The 25,000-nt window shown below is 34.9% G+C and overlaps 2 protein-coding genes across 17 annotated transcripts in view; one reads left to right on the top strand and one right to left on the bottom strand.

Annotated features, from left to right (window-relative positions):
* LOC123556355 (protein dachsous-like) overlaps positions 1 to 7,279 on the bottom strand; it is a 70,595-nt gene extending 63,316 nt beyond the window's left edge. The window contains exons 1-2 of the mRNA XM_045347006.2: positions 7,165 to 7,279; positions 4,545 to 6,366 (exon numbers count right to left, since the gene is read on the bottom strand). Of these exons, the coding sequence (XP_045202941.2) occupies positions 4,545 to 6,284 (1,740 nt within the window). The 5' untranslated portion in view covers positions 6,285 to 6,366; positions 7,165 to 7,279. The remainder of the gene's footprint in view (positions 1 to 4,544; positions 6,367 to 7,164) is intronic.
* A 2,530-nt stretch (positions 7,280 to 9,809) lies between these two features.
* LOC123556357 (uncharacterized) overlaps positions 9,810 to 25,000 on the top strand; it is a 148,609-nt gene continuing 133,418 nt past the window's right edge. For all 16 annotated transcript variants that reach the window (XM_053542589.1, XM_053542588.1, XM_053542579.1 and 13 more), the window contains exons 1-5: positions 9,810 to 9,896; positions 12,329 to 12,464; positions 15,203 to 15,306; positions 22,445 to 22,510; positions 24,386 to 24,470. In XM_053542589.1, coding sequence (XP_053398564.1) covers positions 12,378 to 12,464; positions 15,203 to 15,306; positions 22,445 to 22,510; positions 24,386 to 24,470 — 342 coding nt within the window. In that variant the 5' untranslated portion in view covers positions 9,810 to 9,896; positions 12,329 to 12,377. The remainder of the gene's footprint in view (positions 9,897 to 12,328; positions 12,465 to 15,202; positions 15,307 to 22,444; positions 22,511 to 24,385; positions 24,471 to 25,000) is intronic.

Raw genomic sequence — 25,000 nt, 5'->3', positions numbered from 1 at the left:
AATATACTGACTGTACAACAGAGAACTTTGAAGTCTGAATACTGATCAAAAATTTCCACACCTGACCACTTATACTGATCTTACAATTTATGTTTTTAAGACAATATACTGGGCATATATGAACATTTGCTGATGATATTTGCATATAAATAAGTTGGCAAAAAGAAAGTAAATTAAGTTTCAATTAAGTCAAAGAAATAACTCACTAAGTTGGCTTACTCCCAAACAAACATTCGCAATAAATGACTTGGCAGTTGAAGATACAAAAAGAACAGCAAGTGGTCAGGTAAATATTGAATTAAACTTGGTAAAACCCCCTGTAAGTTTAAAAACAAAAATGACCACTTTACAAATATTTCTGCCTTGTTCATAATAAATTTCTTTTGTCCAATTTAAACAGCAAAGAGGTTTAATTTCCTCACAGCGCTAGGGTGATTGTTTTAAAGATATTGTTTTTATCTAACTATGATTGATTTCTTTCCTTATAAGTTACCAACCAACAATGTGTTTCTTTAAAATTATAAACATCCTTCAAACAATGTATAGCCTTTATGAGAATTCCTAGAGAGAAAATCTGAGACATTTAGGAGCAACCCTGAGTCAATATGACAGTAATAGTGTTGTTGTTAGCAGGTTTTCTGTGAAATTCAGAATCCAGAGATAAAAAAAGATTATCCTGGGATTATCATAATTCAGAACATATGATGATAAAATGCATGCATGACACTTTTTGTGCCTTTTCTGCTACAAAAATTAGTGGGTGGGGTAACAGTTGAAACAATGGTAAGTGACACTTGTCATACATGTTGCTGATGTTAGCATTATTTTGTATTACCACTTGGTGTTACTGTTAGACCACATAGAAATTTTCTAACTTTTCAAAAGCCATTTTAGGTCTTTTTTTTATACAAACCTGATGCATCCTAAGTAATACTATATCTTTTAGACCTGAACGTTTACTTAGAACTTGTTTTTAAAACAATAAGCTTTAAAATGCAACAACTTTCTTTACAGAGTGAGAATCTGAATGAAGTTCAAGACTGACATTCATTCATTAACCAAGGAATTTTCATCATTTATCAAAGAATATTTATAATTGTGAAGTTAATACAATGTCATTATCAGTCAGCATATAAAACAAATAATTCTGATACATCAAAGTGAAAACTCTCTCTAAATGAACTCAGACAGATGAAAATAGAAAATACCATCATGTCATCCATCAAATATAGTTGAGAAAAAGTTCTGACACTGAATTTTCACCACATTAACTGTAATATTTCTCAGCTGTTGGCTTTTTTTCTATTATTTTGGCCATTCATATTAAAATCTGACAGCAGCAATGCTGAATAGACTGACTCCTATCAGAAGTGAGAGACTGGATTGGCCAGATCATATATTTGATCAATTAAAGATCTTGCTCCAGGGGCATATATCTAAAAGATCCAATAGTGAAATGGGTGTTTAACACATAAATCAATTACAGCCACCATGTTCCTTTACACATACATGACAATAAGGTATGATGACAATAGCTGAACATCAGATGACCTATTACTGCCCCCAACATGGACACTGTCTCTTGGCCACAGTGGACATCTCTGTATTGTTGTGGTCAGAATTTATGTCCCTATAAAATCTACATTAACCTGATATAAAAGGTTTTCCTTGACCTTTGACACGTAATGAATCTAACATTCAGACAATTTCTATTATGACACTAGAAAATGCAAATTCCATTGCAATAGTCAAATTTAAAGAAGAAAAAAAAGCATGTCAGTCACTAGCTTTAATAGTCACAATGGGGAAAAAATCTATTATACTAAAATAAAGTGGACTTAATTTACTTAATTTGTTTACTCAGTTATTACCACATTTCTGAAGCCCTGCATTTCATAATTACCTGTTTATTAAATATGTTTAAATCTTGAGGAAGAAAACCATTTCTGGCCATCTTTCAGGAAAATATTTAAATATTTAGAGATGAGTGCATGAAGAGAAACTGCAGCAAAGATTTAAACTAACGTTGAAGAGAATCAGAAGAAAGTATTCAAAGCATGTATTTATGTCAATACTTAAAAAGTGTTATCACCAAAACTCACGATTCAAGTCAGGCATTCACCTAAAATGGCCATTTCAGATGCTTGTCATTCAATATTTAAGAAGTATTTCAACCTATGATGCATATCAAAGAGTCATTTAGAAAACAGTCAGTATGGGGGGATCTAAATGGATTTTATATGAACAACTCTAGATACCATCAGCTCATTCAAGTTTGAAAAGCACATGTATGAATTAATGAGGTTTCTAAAGAAAAAGATAAAACTACTGGAGTGGCGGGTGGAGTGGTGTTCCAAGGTAAGAATTCAAGTAAAGCTTATCATTTGGCACAAGAAGCAAATATGCAAGTGCAAGCAGCCAAGTTAAATCAATCTAAGAAACTGATCATTTCCAACAATTTTCAACCCTGCCAATGCATGTTTCAAAACTGTTTTTTTTTTCTGGAAAAAATACACTTCCAAGCGTGAGAACTAACTTTCAACAACAGCACAAAACCTGGGTTTATTTGTTGTGTAAGTTTGACATTTCTGAAGAAAAAGAAAATCTGTATCAGTGCCTAACAGTACATTACACATATCTGCAATACTAATTATTTTTTTTTAAACAAAATTATGATAAAATAATCTCTAAGACATGGACCAATGATGGGTTTTGACCTTGGTGGGACTTTCTTTTTTAAGCAAGATTACCATAGCAACTGCACGGGAAATAAGGGATTTAAGTCCAGCAATTGGTCAATGATTCCTAGATTATGAATCAAGTGTATTTTGCTGCCTAAGACTATCCTTCATGTGGCCACAAATACAATGGAATCCTTCCAATTTCATTAAAAGGAATATTAAAGCTTATAATACAGAATTTTTTCTTTTTCTCCAGTCTTGTGTAATATATAAGCCCTACAGGGCTATTTTTCAACATAAAACTCCACATAAATGTAAAACATTAAGATGAAATGCAAACACTATGACCAGGCCTGAAAGGCTTTCAAACTTATTGAACAAACAACCCGACCAGCAAGATAAACACTGCAATACCTCGCAGAATAAAATACGGTTTTATGAAATATTTACACTTTTATCATTGAAGAATAGAGAGGGGATTTAGGTATGATAAAGAAAGAACAAATAACACCTAGAAATATGCCAGTCAACAAAAACCTAATTAAAATAATCATACAAAGGGACTGATCTCAAAAGAACTACATTATTTGATTTCACGCTGAAGTACCCAAATAATTATACGCGCTCGATATTTGGCCTGCGTATACACAGCATATTCTCCATTAGCATTATACTGTAGGAAATTTGATCTTCTGGTCTGTAATACGTTTTTGACATAATTTTAAACAATGGTCGAGACATATGCGAGTTTGAGACCCACAGAAACTGCTCTTGTAAGCGATACATTCCGTTAGGGTGTAAAAGCTAATGGGTGCACACATGGATAAAATTTCAATCGTCAAGGCTTGAATGTTTATTAGGTTACTTCATTTGGACGATGATTTTCTACAAAATGGTTTCCTCTGTCAGAATTAGACACATTATATTAAGATCTGTCGTGACGATAAAATATCGTTCTTGCATGATGAAAATTGCAACTTTTCAAAACGATTGACAAAATTTGAAAAGAAGTCACCTGACATCTGAAAACAATGCCACATGCAGTACATGCATTCAAAATAAAAAAAATGACATTTTTTCGAGTATTATAATAGTTGCAGACACCTGTAAAGGTATATTAAATTCATTTGAACAGTCAGTCATACAGCTCCTAAATGTTTAAGTATTCTGTCCATAAACATTGTTACCACAGTATATCACTACAGACTGTAACTAGTCATTTTAATTTCCTTGACTGGGTGGATGGCATTTACTGAGGAATTTGTACATGTTTAGAAAAAAACAATAACACTGTATTCTAAACTTTCCTATGATTAAAGTTATAGTATTCCAACATGTCATACTTATCCGTCCCTGACAAACTTTACCTACTCATACCAAATTTGCTGTATAAACACTTCAATTATCAAAAGTTTCATTTCCATATCAGTGCTTTTAGGTAGTTAAAGTATTTATAAAATAAAGCCATGTATCCTTAATCTACGTTTAACTAAACAAATGCATTAGACTGAAAAGCTTTGTTTGTAGAAACAAATTAGATATGAACACTTGGCTGCATAACCTAATTCGAATGCAGGAGACAGAGGTCTGAGTGTAAAACAAAATTGCCACAATATTTCATTTAGCTACAAATGCAATAATGATGTTTAATACCATAATTATTCAGTGCATAGAAGAAGTAAAGATGATTACGAAATTTTGAATAATTCAAGCACTGAGACATATGATTCATGGCAGGTCCCGGCTGATTACTGACTTCGGTATATAAATGAAATACTTGACTGATGCTTCATCTCTGTTGTGCAAAAAATAAACATTTTAATAATTTTAGTAATAAGTAGTCTCCCTTTTATTTACCCTTACCTCTAAGAAACATTCGCCAACATCTTTATTCTCTGATACAGATGCATGGTAGAGACTCTGGTCAAATGTTGGTTCTTTGTCGTTTATATCCCTCACTGACACAACAACTGATACGCTTGAACTGCGAGTTGGGGTGCCATGATCTTTCGCTACAATCCAGAAAGAAGGATGTGAATTAACTTCACAATCAACTTGCCCACGTGTTGTAACTAATCCAGAGTTTGGATCAACTTGAAACCAATCAGAATTTCCACCTGCAGTATTTTCAATGTAGTAAGAAATCCTGGCATTATCTCCAATATCCTTATCTGTAGCAGTTACTGAAATGACCGAGCTTTCTGGTTCAGACATTTCATCTACAACAGCTTCGTACTGGTTCTTGCTGAACACTGGAGCATTATCGTTGATATCTTGAATTTGTAGAAGGAAGGACTTTGATGCAGAAAGTGGCGGAGACCCAGAATCTGCTGCAACAATGGTTAAATTGTACGCGGCTTTCAACTCCCTGTCTAGCGATTTATCTACAAGCAGTTTGAATGTTCTGCTACTAGTTGACTCAAGCTTGAAGCGGCTGTCTCCACCCTGCAGGCTTACAGCTATATCAGAATTATCTGTATCAGGAGATTCAGGATCACTGACAGATACTCTCGCTACCACATACCCTTTGGATGCATTTTCTGGTATTCTAGGAGTAGCATCAGAAGTGAGATAGGTAATATAGATATTTGCTGGGATCTCATTTATATTTAAAACCTCAATTTCAACAACAGCCTGGGCAACATTAGAACCATCACTTGCAATGGCAAATATCTTATAAATAGATTTTGTTTCATAATCCAAGAGCTTATCCAACCGAATAACACCAGTGACTGCATCAATCACAAAACACCCATCGGGATCAGTAGTCCTGGCAATCGAGTACCTTATTTTTCCTTTATCTATTTCGTCTATATCTGTTGCTTGTACTTGAAGAATACTTGTTCCTCTTGTTGCGTTTTCATGAATAGCTGCTGAATATTTACTTTGATTAAAAAGTGGATAATTATCATTTGTATCAGTGATGTTGATGTCAACCTGCATTGTTGATGTGAATGGTGGACTGCCCCCATCATACACGGCAACTAACAGTTTGTAGTGTGGCGTAGTTTCATAATCTAAAGTCCCATTTATAACTAAATCTAAAAGTAACTTTTGTGGTCCCGAAAATCTACCGTTAATATTGAATGCATAATCATCGTTCCCTGAAACAAGCCTAAAACCTTTGATGGTATTTTCCCCTATATCTTGGTCCACTACACTGCCAAGTGATGCTTTATGGTGAGGTGCTCCTTCAGGAATATTTATGAATTTGTGCGGTACTGAGAACACCGGGGCAAAATCATTTACATCTAAAACTGTTATAGTTATACATATATAATTTGATGACCCTTTTAGTATGGAAAAAGAAAACGAATCATTAGCCTCCCTATCTAATGCGACCTTTGTTTTTATTAATCCAGTACTGTAGTCAATATCGAATATGTTCTTAATCCAGTCTTCCAAAAAGAATTCTGAATACGGAGGTCCTAAGCTTGAATCTAACTGAGTGGCGATATTACCCACTTCTGTTCCTTCACTTAGACCTTCTTTGATGTCATAGTGCAAGGTTCTGATAGAGTTATCGGAGCATACTGCAGCAATACAAACAAACACCTGTGCCAATACAGACACGAATAACGAGACTTGCATAGCTCCATTCATTGTAATTTCTGTGCAACTGATGCCACAATAACTTCCATTTGCCTTTAAATCATCTTGTTTCTTATCTATATATCTTTTCTTCCTGCAAATAATTTTAAAAAGAATATTATAATGTAAATGTTACATAAAATGAAAATTGAGCCATGCCATGAGAAAACCAACATAGTGGGTTTGCGACCAGCCTGGATCCAGACCAGCCTGCGCATCTGCGCAGTCTGGTCAGGATCCATGGTGTTCACTTTCAAAGTCTATTGCAATTAGTCGCAAACCCACTATGTTGGTTTTCTCATGGCGTGGCTCAAATATCAAAAATATCTTAAGTGTACCTTTAATATTTAATCATTTATTTAGCATCATTATGAATTACTGGTCCAAGAGGTTTTTGATAAAATATAAGTCTTCTTTGGTTAATTCTTATCTCTTTCATACTAATATTTTGCTTTTTATGAAATTTAAACTGATTTTCAAGAAAAAAAATAGTTTTAAAACACTGGCCAAAATTTAGTTGAACTAATCCGACGTTTACAGTTTGTTTTATATTGTGACAGTCAAACTGTAATGTCGCGGTGGCTGCAAAAGTCAGAAATTAAAAAGCAGCCACTCAGCGACAGTAAACTTGTCTAGCCAAAATTATGCTAAATGCACAAAAAAATGGCCATATTTGTAATGCATAAAATAAAAACATTAGAATCTATCCTTATTTCTGTATTTTTAACTTTCGTGTACATGACACGCTTTTTGGTAAAACACGTTCAATAAGGTCTGACAGTGTCATACTAAATTAGATAAACATACATATTGTACATGGCGTTTTAAATGCATACATGTATTTCAACTCTAAATGTAATATTCAGACATTAAAGAAATTACACATCCATACCAATTTGTAAATCTACACTGATCTTTCACACTTCTAAACTCCAAAATCTGTAATTTATTTCACATTTTCGTTAATTTCGCGGAGCACTCCGATGTCGGTGTTTACCATAACAATCTCCTTTGTAAAATGTGTACTACAGATGAAGAGGAATGTGCGGCTCAATGCCGAAACAGATAAAAATATTTTCGATGTTGTCGAGCTAAATCGAGTTTTAATGTTTTTGTTAGACTCTATCAATAATGATGTTAATAATTATAAAATATGCAATCACACATTTGTTTCTTTGTGCGAAAGCAGGTACCTCTTCTTTGATATACGGAAATAAAAAAAAATCCTTTCGATCTTTAGGGTCACGTGATTTACCTGGCGGCCTGTCGAATGTCTTTTGATCTTACGGCGGCATTAATTAGCTCTAATTGACAGTTGATTACTTATTTCTCTCTGCTAAATCTTCTCCGAATATCAAGGAAATATATTTCAGTAGAAGAAATCATAATATTTGATAGATTCTACTTGTCTAGAGTGAATAGATATAGACACTCTATATTAAATCAAAGAGCTATAATAATAATGTATTTTATACTTCTTTGATTAAATCTGAATGTTACTAAAACAGAATGGTATACCAATTACCATGAATCTTATATTTGGTGGACTCTATTTATAACAAAATGATTGTATGAAAGGATAAATTTTGATCTGTTAAATTAATTTAATTTTAGCTTTAGACTTTGGCAAAAAATTCGTCAAAACACCAGGTAAAAGTTCCACTACTGTCATTCAAAGAACAGAGGTGGGGAATTTTAGCATTTTCTGGCATATACCTATTACCGTGAATTTCAACTTTCAAACTAAAGAAGTTGTTAAATTCATCCAAGACAAAAAAAAATTCTATTTTACAACAGGCCAAATTAAATATGGAACATATACGACAGAAATAAGCAACTTCATTGAATATTTGCTGAGAAAAATTGCAAGGATTAACCATAATGACCAGTCACTTAGCTAAATTCATTAATTTCTGGGATCAGAATGAAATAAAAAGAAAGACACTCCAATTTTCAAAAATAGTTTGCTAAAATTCTAAGCACATTGAGCATGAATAATGGGAGAAAAATTGTAAAGCAATTTTTGTGTTAAGTGTCAAAACTGGACATTCACGGTAATATGTATAACCCGGTAATTGGAATACTCAGTATATAAAAAATCGTGTATTTATGAACAAATATGACATACACACTGTTATGAATTATAGGAAAGCACGTGCAAGTGGAATTCGTAAAATCAACGATCAGGGGATCTGACTGCTGATTGGAGAGGGAGGGGCAGTTTAGAAGCACACAAACCAGTTTTTACCGTTAATTAATAATTGTTTTACAGTGTATACGACAGTAAGCCAACCAGCCAAACTAACGCCTGATCCAGGAATGAATATTTTGTAATAGCTGCACATTTTAAAAATGCCATATATAGCTCTCTCTAGAAATATTTGATTCTATTACATTTTAATCGTTCTAGATATTTTTCGACATTCTGACACGGTTAATTTACACTGAATGTAAGCTTATTAATTTTTGTAGTCGCCACCGGTAACCCTAGTCAAAATAGTTCGACATTAGAATTGTTTTATATTTGTGACAGGGCAATCTATTGCCCATATGAAAAATGTATCTCTTTCCTAGGCTTTGGGCGACACCTCCAGAAGACTGTTAGTAATGACGTTAGTAAGAGGATAGTGCAAGATACAGAAGACACTTCGATCCCATGGGCGTAGGAGCAAGTTTAACTTTGGGGGGGCCAAACCTTTTCGACCGACGGTTTGTGGCGGGGGGCGGGGGGGGGGGGGGGGGTTAGCGGCAAGGTATCCTCGGTGCATTATTCGTGACAAAGACTCAAAGCCTTGTACAGGGATTAATTGGGCCATAGACCCCTCAAACCTTTATGTTTTAGCAATCATTGATTGTTCTAATTAAGTGTGCCATTTTTTACATTCTTCTGCTGAAGCCCTGGACATACAATCAATTAGCACTGCATTTGTCTAATTGTGGTATAAAGTTGTGGAAATATCATTTCCCTTGAATGGACAATGAAAAACAAAAAAATACATAACGTTTACATGCGTAAACAGGCTTAATAGTTAGGCCTACATTGATTTTGCAGACGTTCAAACTGGAACTGTAGTGATTGCGCTCAATGATATATTATTTTTATAAAATGTAAACAGTTCTTGGCGTGGCGCGTACAGATTTCAGTACTCACACTACAGAAAGATACATTTTTAGTCAGAATACAAGGGAAGGCCAAATGCAAATCAGAAATCAGGTTGAAAAGAATTGTATGATGCTAAGTAAATGTTATATTAGACTGCAATTTATATCTCTTTTCCAAAATATTCGGGGGGCCAAACTATACTTTGGCCCCCCCCTCTCCTAGCTTTGGGGGGGCCTGGCCCCCGCTGGCCCCCCTGCTCCTACGCCTATGGATCCCAGAAGTTTCGCTAGTTCTTTATTATGCCAGGTATAATATTAAAGCCCCCTAACACGGGACTCTCATAGCTGGGGCATGGAAGTTCAAGGGAGTATATCAAATAATAATTAAAATGTACAGAAATCCTAGTTATTTCCCTTGGACTGGGTTTCCAAGTTGTCACGTGATCAAACTGTGGAAAGTTGTCAAGTTGTTTGTGAACGTGTTTACACTTACAAAAGTGGGTTTTGACAAATAATGGCATGGTTTGTAACAGTTTTATAACATTTTATGTTAAATGTTTTTCAATGTTTGTTTCAAGAATATCACGTACAAACCATATTGATATCATTTAAGCAAATTAAATGATATGTAAAGCTAGTGCCCTTACCCCACCCATACATTTTACTATGGAACTTATACAGAATGATGATTATAAATATTTCACAAGATCAGAGTTTTTTTCTGAAGAAAAAGTAGTGAATGGACGCTTTATTTGATAACTTATAAAGGCAATGTTTAAACTTTCATTGGTGTTTCAGTTTGATAAATAACTTTCAGACACAAATAAGTTTGTGGGGGACCACTGGCACTGTATGTGTATCTATTGCACTAGTGAGGCAGCAGCTGGCTACCCAAGGGAAATTAGACACTTAGTTAAAAACGTTTTCTAATTCCTGACCCTAGGTCAAATAATTTCAGTTTTGTCAGAATCCCCACTCTAGGAGATGTTTAGGATATCTGACACATTACTGAAAAGAAGTGGCTAGGGGTCTGTTAACTGGCAGGGGAATCATTATACTTGTACAGTTATGATACTTGCCATGGGAAAGCTGTTATTAGTTGTCATAATGTTGGCGTTACTATTATATTTTTGGGGGTAAATATAAAATATTTTTTTAGTTTTAGCTTTAAGTTTCGTTGTAGAAAAACATTCATCATGAAAATACCACAAATACAAATACATGGAATATATAGCGCAAAAAATATAAAATATTCTATTGCGCTTTACAATTACATAACACACGTTAAAAACCTATGCATTCAAAATATGAACAGGATTCTAGAACTTAGATTTAGACACTTTTCCACTCCTCGGGGAACACACTTAATAGGCATTAGCAGTAACCAATTTACAATTTCTGTCACAAGAGGAGCAATTTGTGGATTTGAGTAGGAAGAATACCATTGCTGGGTGTTTCAATATATTGTCAAGATCATTTCTCAACTTGATTATTTTATCGGCAAAGTATCGTAGGAAGTCATTTGCCAAAGATACTGCACTTGTGTATAGTGGGAGCGAATTGTCCTTCGACCGTCCCAGTAAATCTGATGTAACAGCTTATAGCTACACTCCCTAAACCTTCGTCAACTGGATTTAAGGCGTATAGATTCTAGGTTATCACTCTTCTATAAGATTCATCATTATCTGGTTGCTATCCCAATTGTAGATTACCTGACCCGAATGACCCGCTATGTCCGCTATGGCCATTTCCCTAAGTTATAGGTTAATTAATGCAGCCACTGACTACTACAAGTTTTCTTATTTTCCAAAAACAGTGTACCATTGGAACCAACTTCCTCCCAGTGTCGCCCACCTCCCTACCCTAGAGCAGTTCAGTGCTGCAGTTTGCAGCCTAGAACATGTCTTGCCCTAGTTATCCTGCAAACTCAAGTTTTAATCTTTTTACATCACCAAATTTATTTTAATGTATATTCTTTCTCTTCATGATTTTGATGCGCAAAACGTCTACGTTCCGCAAGGGGTTTGACGTCAATAGCAGATAGATAGATGTTTCCTTCTGCTTCTCCAATCTTTTTCTGGTAGTACTCCTAGGTTCTAGAAAGTTGAGCACTATATACGTTTCTTACACCACTATAATACATAGCAACATGTTTTTAACGACTGCCCCAACCTCCCAGTTATGATCAGAAATTGATTGTTAGGATTATCCCTGTAGATGCACTTTCTTTGACAGGTCAGGTATGTCATTCATAAAGATTTTCTCTATTGATTGTTTGTACTGTTTCAGCTGTTTTAGATATCCAGAGTACCAATGAACTGTCTGTCTACAGAGAATAGTTCTTTCCTTTAGAGGGGCATGTTTCTGAACAATGTCTGACATGATTCTTGTGAATTCAGACATAGGATCATTGACATTGGACGAGTTCACTACAATGTTGTTTAATTGTCCGAATTCTGCTTGTAATACGTTTCAAACACTGCTGGAATTGTTTGGTGTTGCAATCTGACTTATTGTCCATGTGGATGTTAAAGTCACCTAACAGCACCAGAGACTCAGATCTTGTCTTTATTTGTTCAAGAAACTCACTGAATTCTGTCATGAATATAACCTGAGTTACTGGGTGTCCCTCCGAATACGGTGGTCTATATAAGCACTGGTTCCATTACTCTGAAAAAAAAAAACACAATAAAACACAAATCCTTTTAAAGGTTGCCTTTGTACATGTGTTGATTAAATGTATTTTAAATGTAGGAAAAAAAACCCCAACAGTACCACCGATGTAAATACATTGATGTTCCTCAGCATAGCAGCTGTGCCACTGAGTTTATACATGTATACGCTATTTCTGTACTATGTAATATTCTTGCAGTTCATTTCTTCTCGTAGAGTTTTGAAAACAAACAAATTCTTTCTAAAAACTGAAATGGACTGTAATATCTTTATTTATTCAGGATGGTAGAACAGTTTTGTACATGAACTGAGATATAACAGAGTGTCACAATGGCTGTGGTGGCTAATCCATACACCCAACAACATGCTCAGCTTGGGCTCATTGAAGCGGGTCTCAAAACACTAAAAAATGATAAGGTATGTTATCTCTTGTTAGCTCGACTATTCGAAGAATAGTCTAGCTATTCTACTCACCCTGGCGTCGGCGTCGGCGTCGGCGTCACACCTTGGTTAAGTTTTTTCATGCAAGTACATACAGCCATCAATGAAAGGCATATAGCTTTGAAACTTATTTCTTCTTTTTCTAGGTCAATTACCAACCTCTCTGGGTCAAGTCCCATAACTCTGACATGTATTTTGAGCAAATTATGCCCCCTTTTGGACTTAGAAAATTTTGGTTAAAGTTTTACATGCAAGTTACTATCTCCAAAACTAATGCAGATATTGGTTTGAAACTTCACATGTGTCTTCGGGGTTATAAAACTAGTTGATAGCAGCAAGTCCCATAACTCCGACTTTCATTTTGGCCAAATTATGCCCCCTTTTGGACTTAGAAAATTCTGGTTAAAGTTTTGCGTGCTAGTACATACAACTATTTCTAAAGGGCATATAGATTTGAAACTTATTTTTTCTTTTTCTAGATCAATTACCAACCTCACTGGGTCAAGACCCATAACTCTGACATGTATTTTGAGCAAATTATGTCCCCTTTTAGACTTAGAAAATTTTGGTTAAAGTTTTACATGCAAGTTACTATCTCCAAAACTAATGCAGATATTGATTTGAAACTTCACATGTGTCTTCGGGGTTATAAAACTAGTTGATAGCAGCAAGTCCCATAACTCTGACTTTCATTTTGGGCAAATTATGCCCCCTTTTGGACTTAGAAAATTCTGGTTAAAGTTTTGCATGCAAGTACATACAACTATTTCTAAAAGGCATATAGATTTAAAACTTATTTTTTCTTTTTCTAGATCAATTACCAACCTCACTGGGTCAAGTCCCATAACTCTGACATGTTTTTTGAGCAAATTATGCCCCCTTTCAGACTTAGAAAATTTTGGTTAAAGTTTTACATGCAAGTTATTATCTCCAAAACTAATGCAGATATTGATTTGAAACTTCACATGTGTCTTCGGGGTTATAAAACTAGTTTATAGGATCAAGTCCCATAACTCTGACCTTCATTTTGCCCAAATTATGCCCCCTTTTGGACTTAGCAAATTCTGGTTAAAGTTTTGCGTGCAAGTACGTACAGCTATTACTAAAAGGCATATAGATTTGAAACTTATTTTTGAGTCGGCTAAAGGCTGAAAGCCTTTTGACGAGTCCTTGCTATCCAACGATTCTCTAAATGGACCAAATAACACAGTGAAGGGATGTAGTTCCATTAGATTTCTCAAACTTCAAACAGTTCACGGCATGAATGAAGTTAAGTTGTGTCAATTCCCTTTGCTATGACCAATATACGATGTAATCTGTCATATTTATGACTTGTAATTGTGCAATTCTCGAATGTAACTCATTAAGCATAAATGTGCATTTTAAGAATTGCGCAGGCTTACAAAGCTTGGGTAACATCCAGCGAAAGACAAAAAATAGTTCCAGCAGGGCTCCAGATAAGATGCGTATTAGCGTAAATTACGTATAGAAATAATGCAAATACGCATGTGTAATAATTTCTAAGCGTATAAAAACGTATATAAAATTACAGAAACGCACACAATGCTTTTTTAAAAACAAAATCTGAATCGTCTGGATGCGTAAGTAACATAGCCGATCAGCCTTAATTCTCCCACATTGAACGTAAACACGCATCGTATGATTTCTATAAACTTTGCGTGGGTTGAATTTTGCAGTCAGTAAACGGATAAATTATCGGAAGAAGAAACTCTTACTGGTTTGTTTAGTTACTACTGATATTAAAAATGATTTTAATTCTTATTTTTCGAGAAATAAACAAATCGGCGAAACATTAAATTGTATTTTCTTGTAGTTTTTGAAATCGAAAGTAGATCGTCTATGTTTGGCGAAATGAAACAACTTTTTTATGAAAAGATTTAAATAAGAGGTAATTTAACCGTAAACTTCAATGTCAGATACTGCCAATTGCTGCTAAATGTCTTCGTATCATCACAATTTGTAAAATATATTGTTCAAACTGGAGAAAAGTGTAATCGTATCCGGATATAATATTTTGGGTAAATATCGAGCTGTGTTATGAAATTTTAAGAAAAAACTAAAAACAAACTGAAACTGGTAGACTATACTGTCAGTACATCAATCATTAGCCGACTCAGGCCATTCAGGCCTTTGATTTCTTTTTCTAGATCAATTACTTACCTCACTGGATCAAGTCCCATAACTCTGGCATGTATTTTGGGCAAATTATGCCCCCTTTTGGACTTTGTAAATTCTGGTTAAAGTTTTACATGCAAGTTTCTATCTCCAAAACTAATGCAGATATTGAATTGAAACTTCTCATGTGCCTTCGGGGTTATAAAACTAGTTGATAGCAGCAAGTCCCATAACTGATATGCATTTTGGTCAAATTATTCCCCCTTTTGAACTTAAAACTCTTTTGATATTTAACTTTTTTGGGTAATATTTTCCTGTTTCTGGGTCAATATTTCGAATAGTCGAGCTTGGCTGTCTTACGGACAGCTCTTGTTAACATGTATAGTTGTCAACATTTTGTTTGATTTTAACTGTTTTAAAAGACTGATGTTTATTTCACAGTTTGGTTAAAAGGTTTCATAAAAATGTGTTTATAAAGTATTTGGGAGTGTTAATGTCATTTACTCATTGAATACCATTTCATCATTTCTTATGAAAGCATCATAGCAGATGAAATATAATGAGTGTGTATATTTCAGAGTCTTATGTCTGATGCAGAGTTCTCCGACATGTATTGGGCTGTGGAGAGACACCATAGGGATCTCAGATTGGCACATCTCACTGGAAAAGCCAAAGATCTCATGTAAGCATGCTCAGTGCTATTTGTTTTTACCTGAAGTATGGTACACTTTTAACTTGACTGTACGAAGTATGGAGAGCTATCCTACTCGACCCGGCCTCTGCGTCCTTCCGTGTCCGCATCTTGGTTAAAGTTTTGATGCACTTTCTCTTTATCTTTGTTATTACTTGATGGATTTGCTTCAAACTTGAAGTAGTTATTTCTCATCATCACCGACATCATATGGCACAAGGGTCATAATTCTTATTTAATCAAACTTAAAATGGTTTTTCCACATCATCACTCACATATAACACCAGGGTTTCAGAAATCCCATGTCCGGAGCCCGGGGGCTACCAGAAAATTCTGCCGGGCTACTAATTTTTTTCAGGGCGTGCCCGCCGGGCTACCTTGAAACTTCGTATCGAGGAGCCCGGAAATCAAAAATTTAGTCTTCAAATGTAATTTTGATAGTTGTCTATAATTCCCTTGTTTATCAAGAGATACACGCCCAAGGCTTTAATTATTATCACCTACTGTCATAATTGGCAAACAATTAACCGTTAAATCATACCCACAGGCAAATGTTTACAAAAACATGTGCACGAGTGATTTTAGACTGATCCAATAACACCAAAGTGTTTAAAACAATATGCAAACCAGTCTTAAAATTACGTCATTTTAGCGCCACCTGCCAAAGTGTACTTTTGGTTTCGCTGACCTCAATATTTGTTGAGCGATCAGAAAGAACAGATATGTTTGATTTTGAGGCAGTTTAGTGCCTACACTGATTGTTTATGCTTTTTGATTTAAATAGTTGCATAACATGCAAAAAAATCGACCATGATTTAGCAAAGTATCAGAAAGTATACAGAATTTTGGACAAACTTAAATTCGGATAAGTGAAATACACAGTGCCAAGAATCTGAGTGACGTTACATATGTGGTTCTAGTCCGTTTATTAAACCAGACAGATGTTTAAAATCAGACAGAATTATATTATGTCAACTTTAAAAAATTTTGAGATAAATTACAATTCATACAGCTCTAAGGAATTTGCAAGTTTATAAAAATTGATTTGCGTTCCCTTTATATTGCCATGTTGCAATAACTATCAGGAGTACTCCTGATAATATTTCTCAGTTTAAATACATGTACCGGTTTTATCTTTTAAAAGGAGAAAAAGGAGTAATGATAATTGCTATTTAAGAGAACAAAATTTATAACAATGTGCATATGGCTAGTATTATGAAACCTCTAATAATTTAATCAGTCCATCCACTGTAGTATAGCACATAGTAAATAAACCGAAATGGCCATTGCCAAATAAACTTAAATGTCCGGGCTACCAGATTAAAAATTTGGTAGCCCAATGGGCTACCAATAAATTTGCAGATTTCTGAAACCCTGTAACACAATGCTGGCACCAGTATGTTCTGAGTTATGCCCTCTTTTTACTAATAGAATTTTCGGTTCAAGTTGCAATGCACTTTTGTTGTATCGCCAGTATTACTAAATAGATTTGATTAAAACTTAAATAGTTGTTCCAAATTATTAGTTGCATGATATGACACATGGTGCATTACTTTTGCAGAAGTTTTTTCATGAATTATGTTCCTTTTATACTGACGAAATGTTTTGAGACTTAAGCTATGGTCCAATATCTTCATCCAAATTTGAGTCATTAAACATTCCAGTGACAGCTCCAGCTTTTTCAGATGTGCCCAGTTGCATTATCCAGCATCGAAATAGTCGAGCGCGCTGTCTCCTGTGACAGCTCTTGTTCTTAAATGCGTTATGGAATTCCTTGTTTTTAGATCGTTCAACATTATATAGAAGTATTTAAGACACAAGAATCACTTTTCCAGTCATTGAAGGATTGCAAAAGGTTATAAACATATGAGGCCAAGTTACTTTCAGCAACACTACATTTTTATCATTTATGGAAGAAATGAGTAGATAAGAATTTCGTAATAGCTGTCTATTTAACTTTTAGAAATTATAAGAAAACGAAATGGAAACACAAAATATGCAGGGGCAGTTACTTTCTTGTTCTTTACTGTGTAATGCCTCAAAAATATTGTTTGTTAGTAGATCTGATAGAGTAGGTAGGCTTTATATATGTGTTCTGTTAAAAAAAAACATCAGAAATTTCATTGTTAGATAGGTCAGAAACTAAAGGAGTTTGTGTTTTACTTTAGACAGTAAACCTACAACGTTGTCTTGGCAAATTAAGACTTCATGCTATAAAACTGGGGAAAAACTTTAGGGTAAGGGTTGTTAGCTAGGAAGGGTCAGGTTACCCTCAACAAACATTGTTTAAGGCCTAAGAAGGCTTATCAAAATTGATAGATATTGAATTGTATGATTTTTAGCTTGACTGTAAGAAGTATATGGAGAGCTATCCTACTCACCCCGGCGTCAGCGTCCTTCTGCATCCGCACCTTGGTTAAAGTTTGTTTTACACTTTCTCTTTTTATGCCCCCGGCATCTACTGATGCGGGAGGCATATAGTGATTGTCCTGTCCGTCCGTCTGTTCGTCCGTCCGTCCGTACGAGGTTAACCAAATGGGACCGTTTCGTCTAGCATCAATACCCCTTGCTAGAATGACTTGATACTAATGCAGATGGGTGGTTTTCAAAATAATGAAGCTTTTTCTTTTCTCTCACCTTACTTTAATTCAGTTTAGTTTTAGAATGTATATTGGGACAAATTATATCCAACTCAATGTAGTCAATAAATGTGTGCAATTTCAGCTTAATGACTCAAACAGTTTTAAAGTTATTTTAAATTATATAGCTAATTTTGTCCCCTGTGCACCCAAAAAAGTGTGACATTTTAAATGAAGTATAGTTTTCAACTGTGGCTTACTTTTTAAAACCATGCTTTATTGTTACAGCTTTGGCTTTTTTGTGTAACTTAAACTCTGCACATTTAAATAAAATACTTCTTTTCATTACCTACATCTTATTGTTACCAATATTTCACATCTTGTGATGGAACCCCCTTCACAAAAAATAGTGAAAAAAATACTAAATTTAAATGTTGAACACTACAATTTCATAACCCTATTACTTTTCTAAAGTCTTAATGTTTTTCTAAGATCTTTATCCTTTCAGCTGTGAAGACACAGTATGATTTTTTTCTTTAATAAATCAACTTTCTCAGAAACTTGATGGATGTCTATACACCTAAAAATGTCCCCTGTGCACCTTTTCAGTTGTTAAGAGTCAGATTTCTTTTATTCTTTAAATAAAATGGGATTTTACTTTATTTTCCTTGAAAGGGAGTAACAACAGATACAAAAGCAGCGTTCAACTTCACATATTACTGACTGTTAAACATTCACAGAGCCAAAAGTGATGTCCCCTGTGCACCCTTTTTTGACATATATCAATTATCATAGCATTACAGTAATTTGTGGTGGCAGTTCTATATTCTTAGCAGTGTGAATGCAAAATTTAGGCATTACTTTATAATTTAGCATTATATAAGAAACCCTGGACAATTTAAAATTCATTGTTTGCATTTTCTTCTGAAGTTGCCAATTTTCAAGTTTAAAAGTGGAAACATCAATTTTATTGCTTCTTAAGCTCTTAAGTTTACCTAAATATGTAATGTTCACTAGTAAATATTGTGTAGTTAAAAGAATTTTACTTACCATGAACATATTCTATGAATAAATATTTTGATACAATTTGTCCCCTGTGCACCCTTTTAGTAACATTATAAAGTATGTATGAATTTTACTATTCCATTTTATCATGCATGGCATTTTGTCATTTTTCTACTATGAATAAGCATTGCATGTAAACTAAATGATTTCAATGTGTTAGTTATGTATAAAGTCACTTATTTTTTCATTTAAAGCATTACATTCTGTTGAATTTTCATGTTTTTGTAGTGAAATTTTTCAATTTTGTAGTTATTATGTGGAATAAACTATTTTTTAATAGTATTTGTCTAAAGTTGATTACCATTAGTCTTTTTATGAATAGAAAACTAATAATGGATGAATATTACACTGATCTTCAGTATGTGTCCCCTGTGCATCTGTAAAATAACTCAATTTTGAGCTGACAATTCTAGAAATTAGAATTACTGGACATTCTTGAAATTTGGCATGTGGTTTATAAACATGCAAAGTGAGAGAAAAAAATAGGTTTTATAATTATATGTTAGTTATTTTGCATTCAGCAACAACTTTTCTAGGTAAAGTTTTATTTTCATGTCAGATTTGTGCAGAAAGGGTGATTTTAAAAACCAATGTCCACAAACATATGATTAGATAAGTTTCAAACCATACACATACACCCATTACTTATCATTTATGTTGAAAAAATTACTGTTATACATATTTCCTTGTCATAAAACACTGCAACATTTATCACCCATCTTATGGGAAAATCACTGAACTTTCAAATTAAAGGCTGAAATATTTTCTTATTGGCATGTCTCAACACTTTCTGAGAGTTATTTCCTTCAAATTTGAAGTATTTGCTATCATAAAAAATAGGTGACCACCCTAAGAAATAAGTTTGAATTTTCAACCCCTATGTCACACTTTTGCTTCATTATTTTGAAAACCACCCAGATATAACCTGTGAACATTCCTCATCTTCAGACATCGCCTGACCTCAGTTTGAACTTGACCTCATTTTGGACTTAGGTTGCTTTATATGGGCCATCTCTTGGTTTACCAAATGGGACCGTTTCGTCTAGCATCAATACCCCTTGCTAGAATGACTTGATACTAATGCTGATGTAACCTGTGAACATTCCTCATCTTCAAACATCACCTGACCTCAGTTTGACCTTGACCTTGACCTCATTTTGGACTTAGGTTGCTTTATATGGGCCATCTCTTGGTTAACCAAATGGGACCGTTTCGTCTAGCATTAATACCGCTTACAAGAATGAATTGATACTAATACAGATGTAACATGTGACCATTCCTCATCTTCAAACATCACCTGACCTCAGTTTGACCTTGACCTCGTTTTGGACTTAGGTTGCTTCATATGGACAAGGATGCCACCGGGGGCATCAAGCGTTTATTGAACGCAGCTCCTTGTTTCTCCTTATTTCTGTAATTACTTGATGGATTTGCTTTAAACTTAAAATAGTTATTCCTCATCATCAGTATTTCATGAATTATTCCCCGTTTTTACTTAGAATTTCAGGTTAAAGTTTTTATACACCTTCACTCTATCTCAGTTATAACTAAATGGATATGATTCAGACTCACGTTATCAATCAGCCACGTCATATCACACAAGGTGCATAACTCTGGTACCAATTTTTAGCTCACCTGTCACAAAGTGACAAGGTGAGCTATCGTGACCTCTTGATGTCCGTCGTGCGCCGTCCATCAACCGTCAACAATTTCTAAAAAAAGTCTTCTTCTTGAAAACCACCAGACAGAATTACACCAAACTTCACAGGAATGATCCTTGGGTGGCCCCCTTTCAAAATTATTCAAAGAATTGAATTCCATGCAGAACTCTGGTTGCCATGGCAACAAAAACGAAAAGCTTTGAAAATCTTCTTGTCCAAAACCACAGGGCCTAGGGCTTTGATATCTGGTGTGTAGCACCATCTAGTGGTCCTCTACCAGAATCAAATGATCCCCCTAGGATCAAATATGGCCCCACCCCGGGGGTCACATGGGTTATATAGAATTATATTATAGTGGAAACTTTGAAAATCTTCTTGTACAAAACCACATGGCCTAGGGCTTTGATATTTGGTATGTAGCATGATCTAGTGGTCCTCTACCAAGTTCCTTCAAATTATCCGCCTAAGGCCAAATATGGCCCCGCCCCAGGGGTCCCAAGTTTTACATAGATTTATATAGGAAAAAAGTTTAAAAATCTTCTTGTCTGAAACCACAACACTTAGACCTTTGATATTTGGTTTGTAGCATTGTCTTATGGTCCTCAACCAAAATTGTTCAAATTGTACCCCTTGGGTGAAAAGAGGCCCTGCCCTGGGGGTCCCAAGTTTTATATAGACTTATATGGGAAAAAGCTTTAAAAATCTTCTTGTCTGAAACCATATGACCTAGGCTTTTGATATTTGGTATGATGCATTGACTAGTAGTCCTCTACCAAAATTATTCAAATTATGCCCCTGGTGTTAAAAGAGGCCCCACCCTGGGGTCACTTAGTTATGTGAGTTATATAGGAAAAATACTTAAAAACTCATCTGATCCTATTTCCAAAACTGTTTGATTATAATTACCTGATGACCCCAAGTAATATGATGTCACTTGACTGTGACCTTGACCTACTTTCTTGTTTTTTAAGATACAGCCTTGAAATTTTGATGACATTCACAGTTTTGCACACAAATCGTAAAACTGAATTTCATTGACCATGAATGTGACCTTCTGACTTTCTTAATATTTGAAACATGTAGCTCATATTACTCAGGTGAGCAATCCAGGGTCATCATGACCCTCTTGTTCATGAATTATGCCCCTTTTACTTAGAATTTAAGGTTAATTTTGATGCATTTTCACTATATCTCAGTTAATATGAAATGCATTTGATTCAAACTTGAAGTAGTTGTTCCACATCATCACCCACATCATATGACACAAGGTGCATAACTTTTGCACCAATATTTCATGAATTACTCCCCCTTTTTTCTTAGAATTATACTTATATAGTGTTTTGATACACGTTATCTTTACCTCTCTTATTACTTAATATTTTTGGCACAGACTCAAGCTATTGTGCAATATCTTCATCCACCATTGGAGTCATTAAACACTCCAGTGACAGCTCCAGTTTCCTCAGATGTGCCCAGTTTCACTGTCCAGCATCGAAATAGTCGAGTGTGCTGTCTCCTGTGACAGCTCTTGTTTTATAACCTACTCGTCAACCATACTTATTGAAAGGTGTCCAGTTGGTAGTAAGGTGTGAGGAACTACCTGTTCAGTAGTTATGATATCGATATTCTGATGCTCTGCACAATAATTATTCTAAAACATGGGTGTAAGGCCATTTATTCTCCATATTGGTTTCATATATTGAACTAAACACAAAGTTAGTTTGTTAGTTATCAGCTTTATTAATGCTGTTAGAGTTATATTTTAAAAAATATTTATGATGGATAGTCCTAAATTGCATGATTTTGTGATTTTGTTGTTTTTAGGGAGCAAGCAGAGAAAGATACAAAGTTTTACAATATACTCATCAAGATGTTGTGTGAAGTTAAAAAGTAAGTCTCTTTGTTTCTTAATCCTCCTTAGTAAATGTCAGTTTTTATATCCAGAGAAAGACTGGATTGATCACCATATTACTGTAGTTGGAAATGTAACAGGGTCATTCAGTGGTATATATTTACATGAACATAACTTTGAGGCTAAAGCAACACATTTAGCAAAAAAGACATGCATAATGTTTAAAGTTTCAAGTCAAATTTTCAGTTGTCTCAAAGTAAAACACGGTCCCTTGGAATTATAGATACCATGCTCTGACTGTACATGATATACTGTATAATCATTTATAGTCAGTCCATGAAATTTAATCTCAAACAAACTAGTAAAATTCCCATTCATTATATTCAGAAGTTTGAATCAGTCACGTAGTGTTATTTCTAGAGCGACGCAGCGGGGCGCCCGCCCTGCCCTTTTTTACTGCCGCCACGCTGCCCTTAAAATGTGCCCTCTTGCCTTTGATCTTCTGCTAAATCCCACCAATTTCCCTGTTGACATGCCTCGACAATTTTTTGATCAGCAAATTACGTCACGGCGAGTGCACACAGGTAATGAGAATCAATGAAATGTTAAAACTAATTGATAAAGAGTAATGGGGCCTGTGTAATGTCAAAAAGGCGTTCATAAGCAGCCAGCTGATTACCAAGCACGTGAAAAGTGCCCTAGATTTCTTTGTGCAAAATTTAAATTAGACCGTTGTTTAGTATAATAACAAGTATATTTCAGTGCAGTTTGATTCTACTGTAATTTCAACTAGGAAATGCACAAATTTTAATGAATATGGAAAGTAAAAGTAAGTTTAGAATGTCCGTTCACGAGTCTTAATTATTACTCCCAATGTCGTATGCAGTTTTTCCATATTTCCTTCAAAAAAGCTGACTGTCGGTGTATTTTTTATGATGAGAAACATCAAAATTTGAGGAACTATCTCTGGTTTACCCTAGTGGGTCATGTAAACTGAGTAAAAACTACTTTCAGGCAACATTCTGGAAGTGTACCAGTATCCGGATAGTATATTTTGGATATGCGTTTTAGTAAACCTTTACCTGCCTGTAACAGCACTTTTCTGTTGATGAAATATTGATGAAAGACCTGATCAATACAACATGACTTTTGTTAATTATTAGTTTACAATGTGACCTGAAACAGGCCTTTTACTGTGTTGTTTACAACATGATCTTGGTTTCAAGATTAAGCTTATATTAAGGCCCTCCACTATTTCATATTCACATGAATAAGTTGACATTCTTGGTGACATTTTTTAAGAGAAAGGCTTGAATGGTTTAACCTAAACTATAAAGTAAGTAAAAAGCCTTTGTAAACTATGTTACTGGTTTACCACTTTATTCTGTGACATTTCTTTTAAGTGTGCAATAAAGATAAATGGAATACAATATTAACTATAGACATCTAGAAATGCAACTACTGCTATGGAAACTTTCACGTCTAAAAGAGCACCCTGCCCCTTTTGGACAGCACATACCCTGCCCCTTTTAGGCAGCACCCTGCCCTTTTTGAGCTCTAGAAATAACACTTCAGCGAATTCATGATCTTACACTTCATAACAAAGACTTTGAAAAGAATTTATTCACACTTGTATGTTTCGTTCAGAAATAAGAAAACTGTATTTTTTTCAAATATTACTTATACCTGTTTCGGCATTGATGCAACACTGAAACATGCATGGATACTTCAATGATAAAAGCGGTTCATCTATGTTTGATGCCTCAACTAAACCAGTTAAATTGCTTGAATTAGTAGATGTTGGAATTATCATGAAAACAAAACTGCAAATTGATAAATTCAGAATTTTCATTTAAGAATAATGAGTTATATCTACCTAAAATCTGATGAAAAGCTTTATATTCTATTTATAGCCTACCGAGAAAGAAAAAGAAAGAGACAGTGCACAAAGTTCACAACTGGTATGTGGGTAACAGACACACATTAGCCACTGGACCTGTAAGTAACTTTATAGTTCACAACTGGTATGTGGGTAACGGGCACACATTAGCCACTGGACCTGTAAGTAACTTTATAGTTCACAACTGGTATGTGGGTAACGGGCACACATTAGCCACTGGACCTGTAAGTAACTTTATAGTTCACAACTGGTATGTGGGTAACGGGCACACATTAGCCACTGGACCTGTAAGTAACCTTATAGTTCACAACTGGTATGTGGGTAACGGGCACACATTAGCCACTGGACCTGTAAGTAACCTTATAGTTCACAACTGGTATGTGGGTAACGGGCACACATTAGCCACTGGACCTGTAAGTAACTTTATAGTTCACAACTGGTATGTGGGTAACGGGCACACATTAGCCACTGGACCTGTAAGTAACTTTTATAGTTCACAACTGGTATGTGGGTAACGGGCACACATTAGCCACTGGACCTGTAAGTAACTTTTATAGTTCACAACTGGTATGTGGGTAACGGGCACACATTAGCCAGTGGACCTGTAAGTAACTTTTATAGCTCACAA

Source organism: Mercenaria mercenaria, chromosome 5, assembly GCF_021730395.1.
Source record: "Mercenaria mercenaria strain notata chromosome 5, MADL_Memer_1, whole genome shotgun sequence".
Lineage (NCBI taxonomy): Eukaryota > Metazoa > Mollusca > Bivalvia > Venerida > Veneridae > Mercenaria > Mercenaria mercenaria.
The sequence above is the reverse complement of the archived record's forward strand: the minus strand, read 5'-3'. Positions and strand labels throughout refer to the sequence as shown.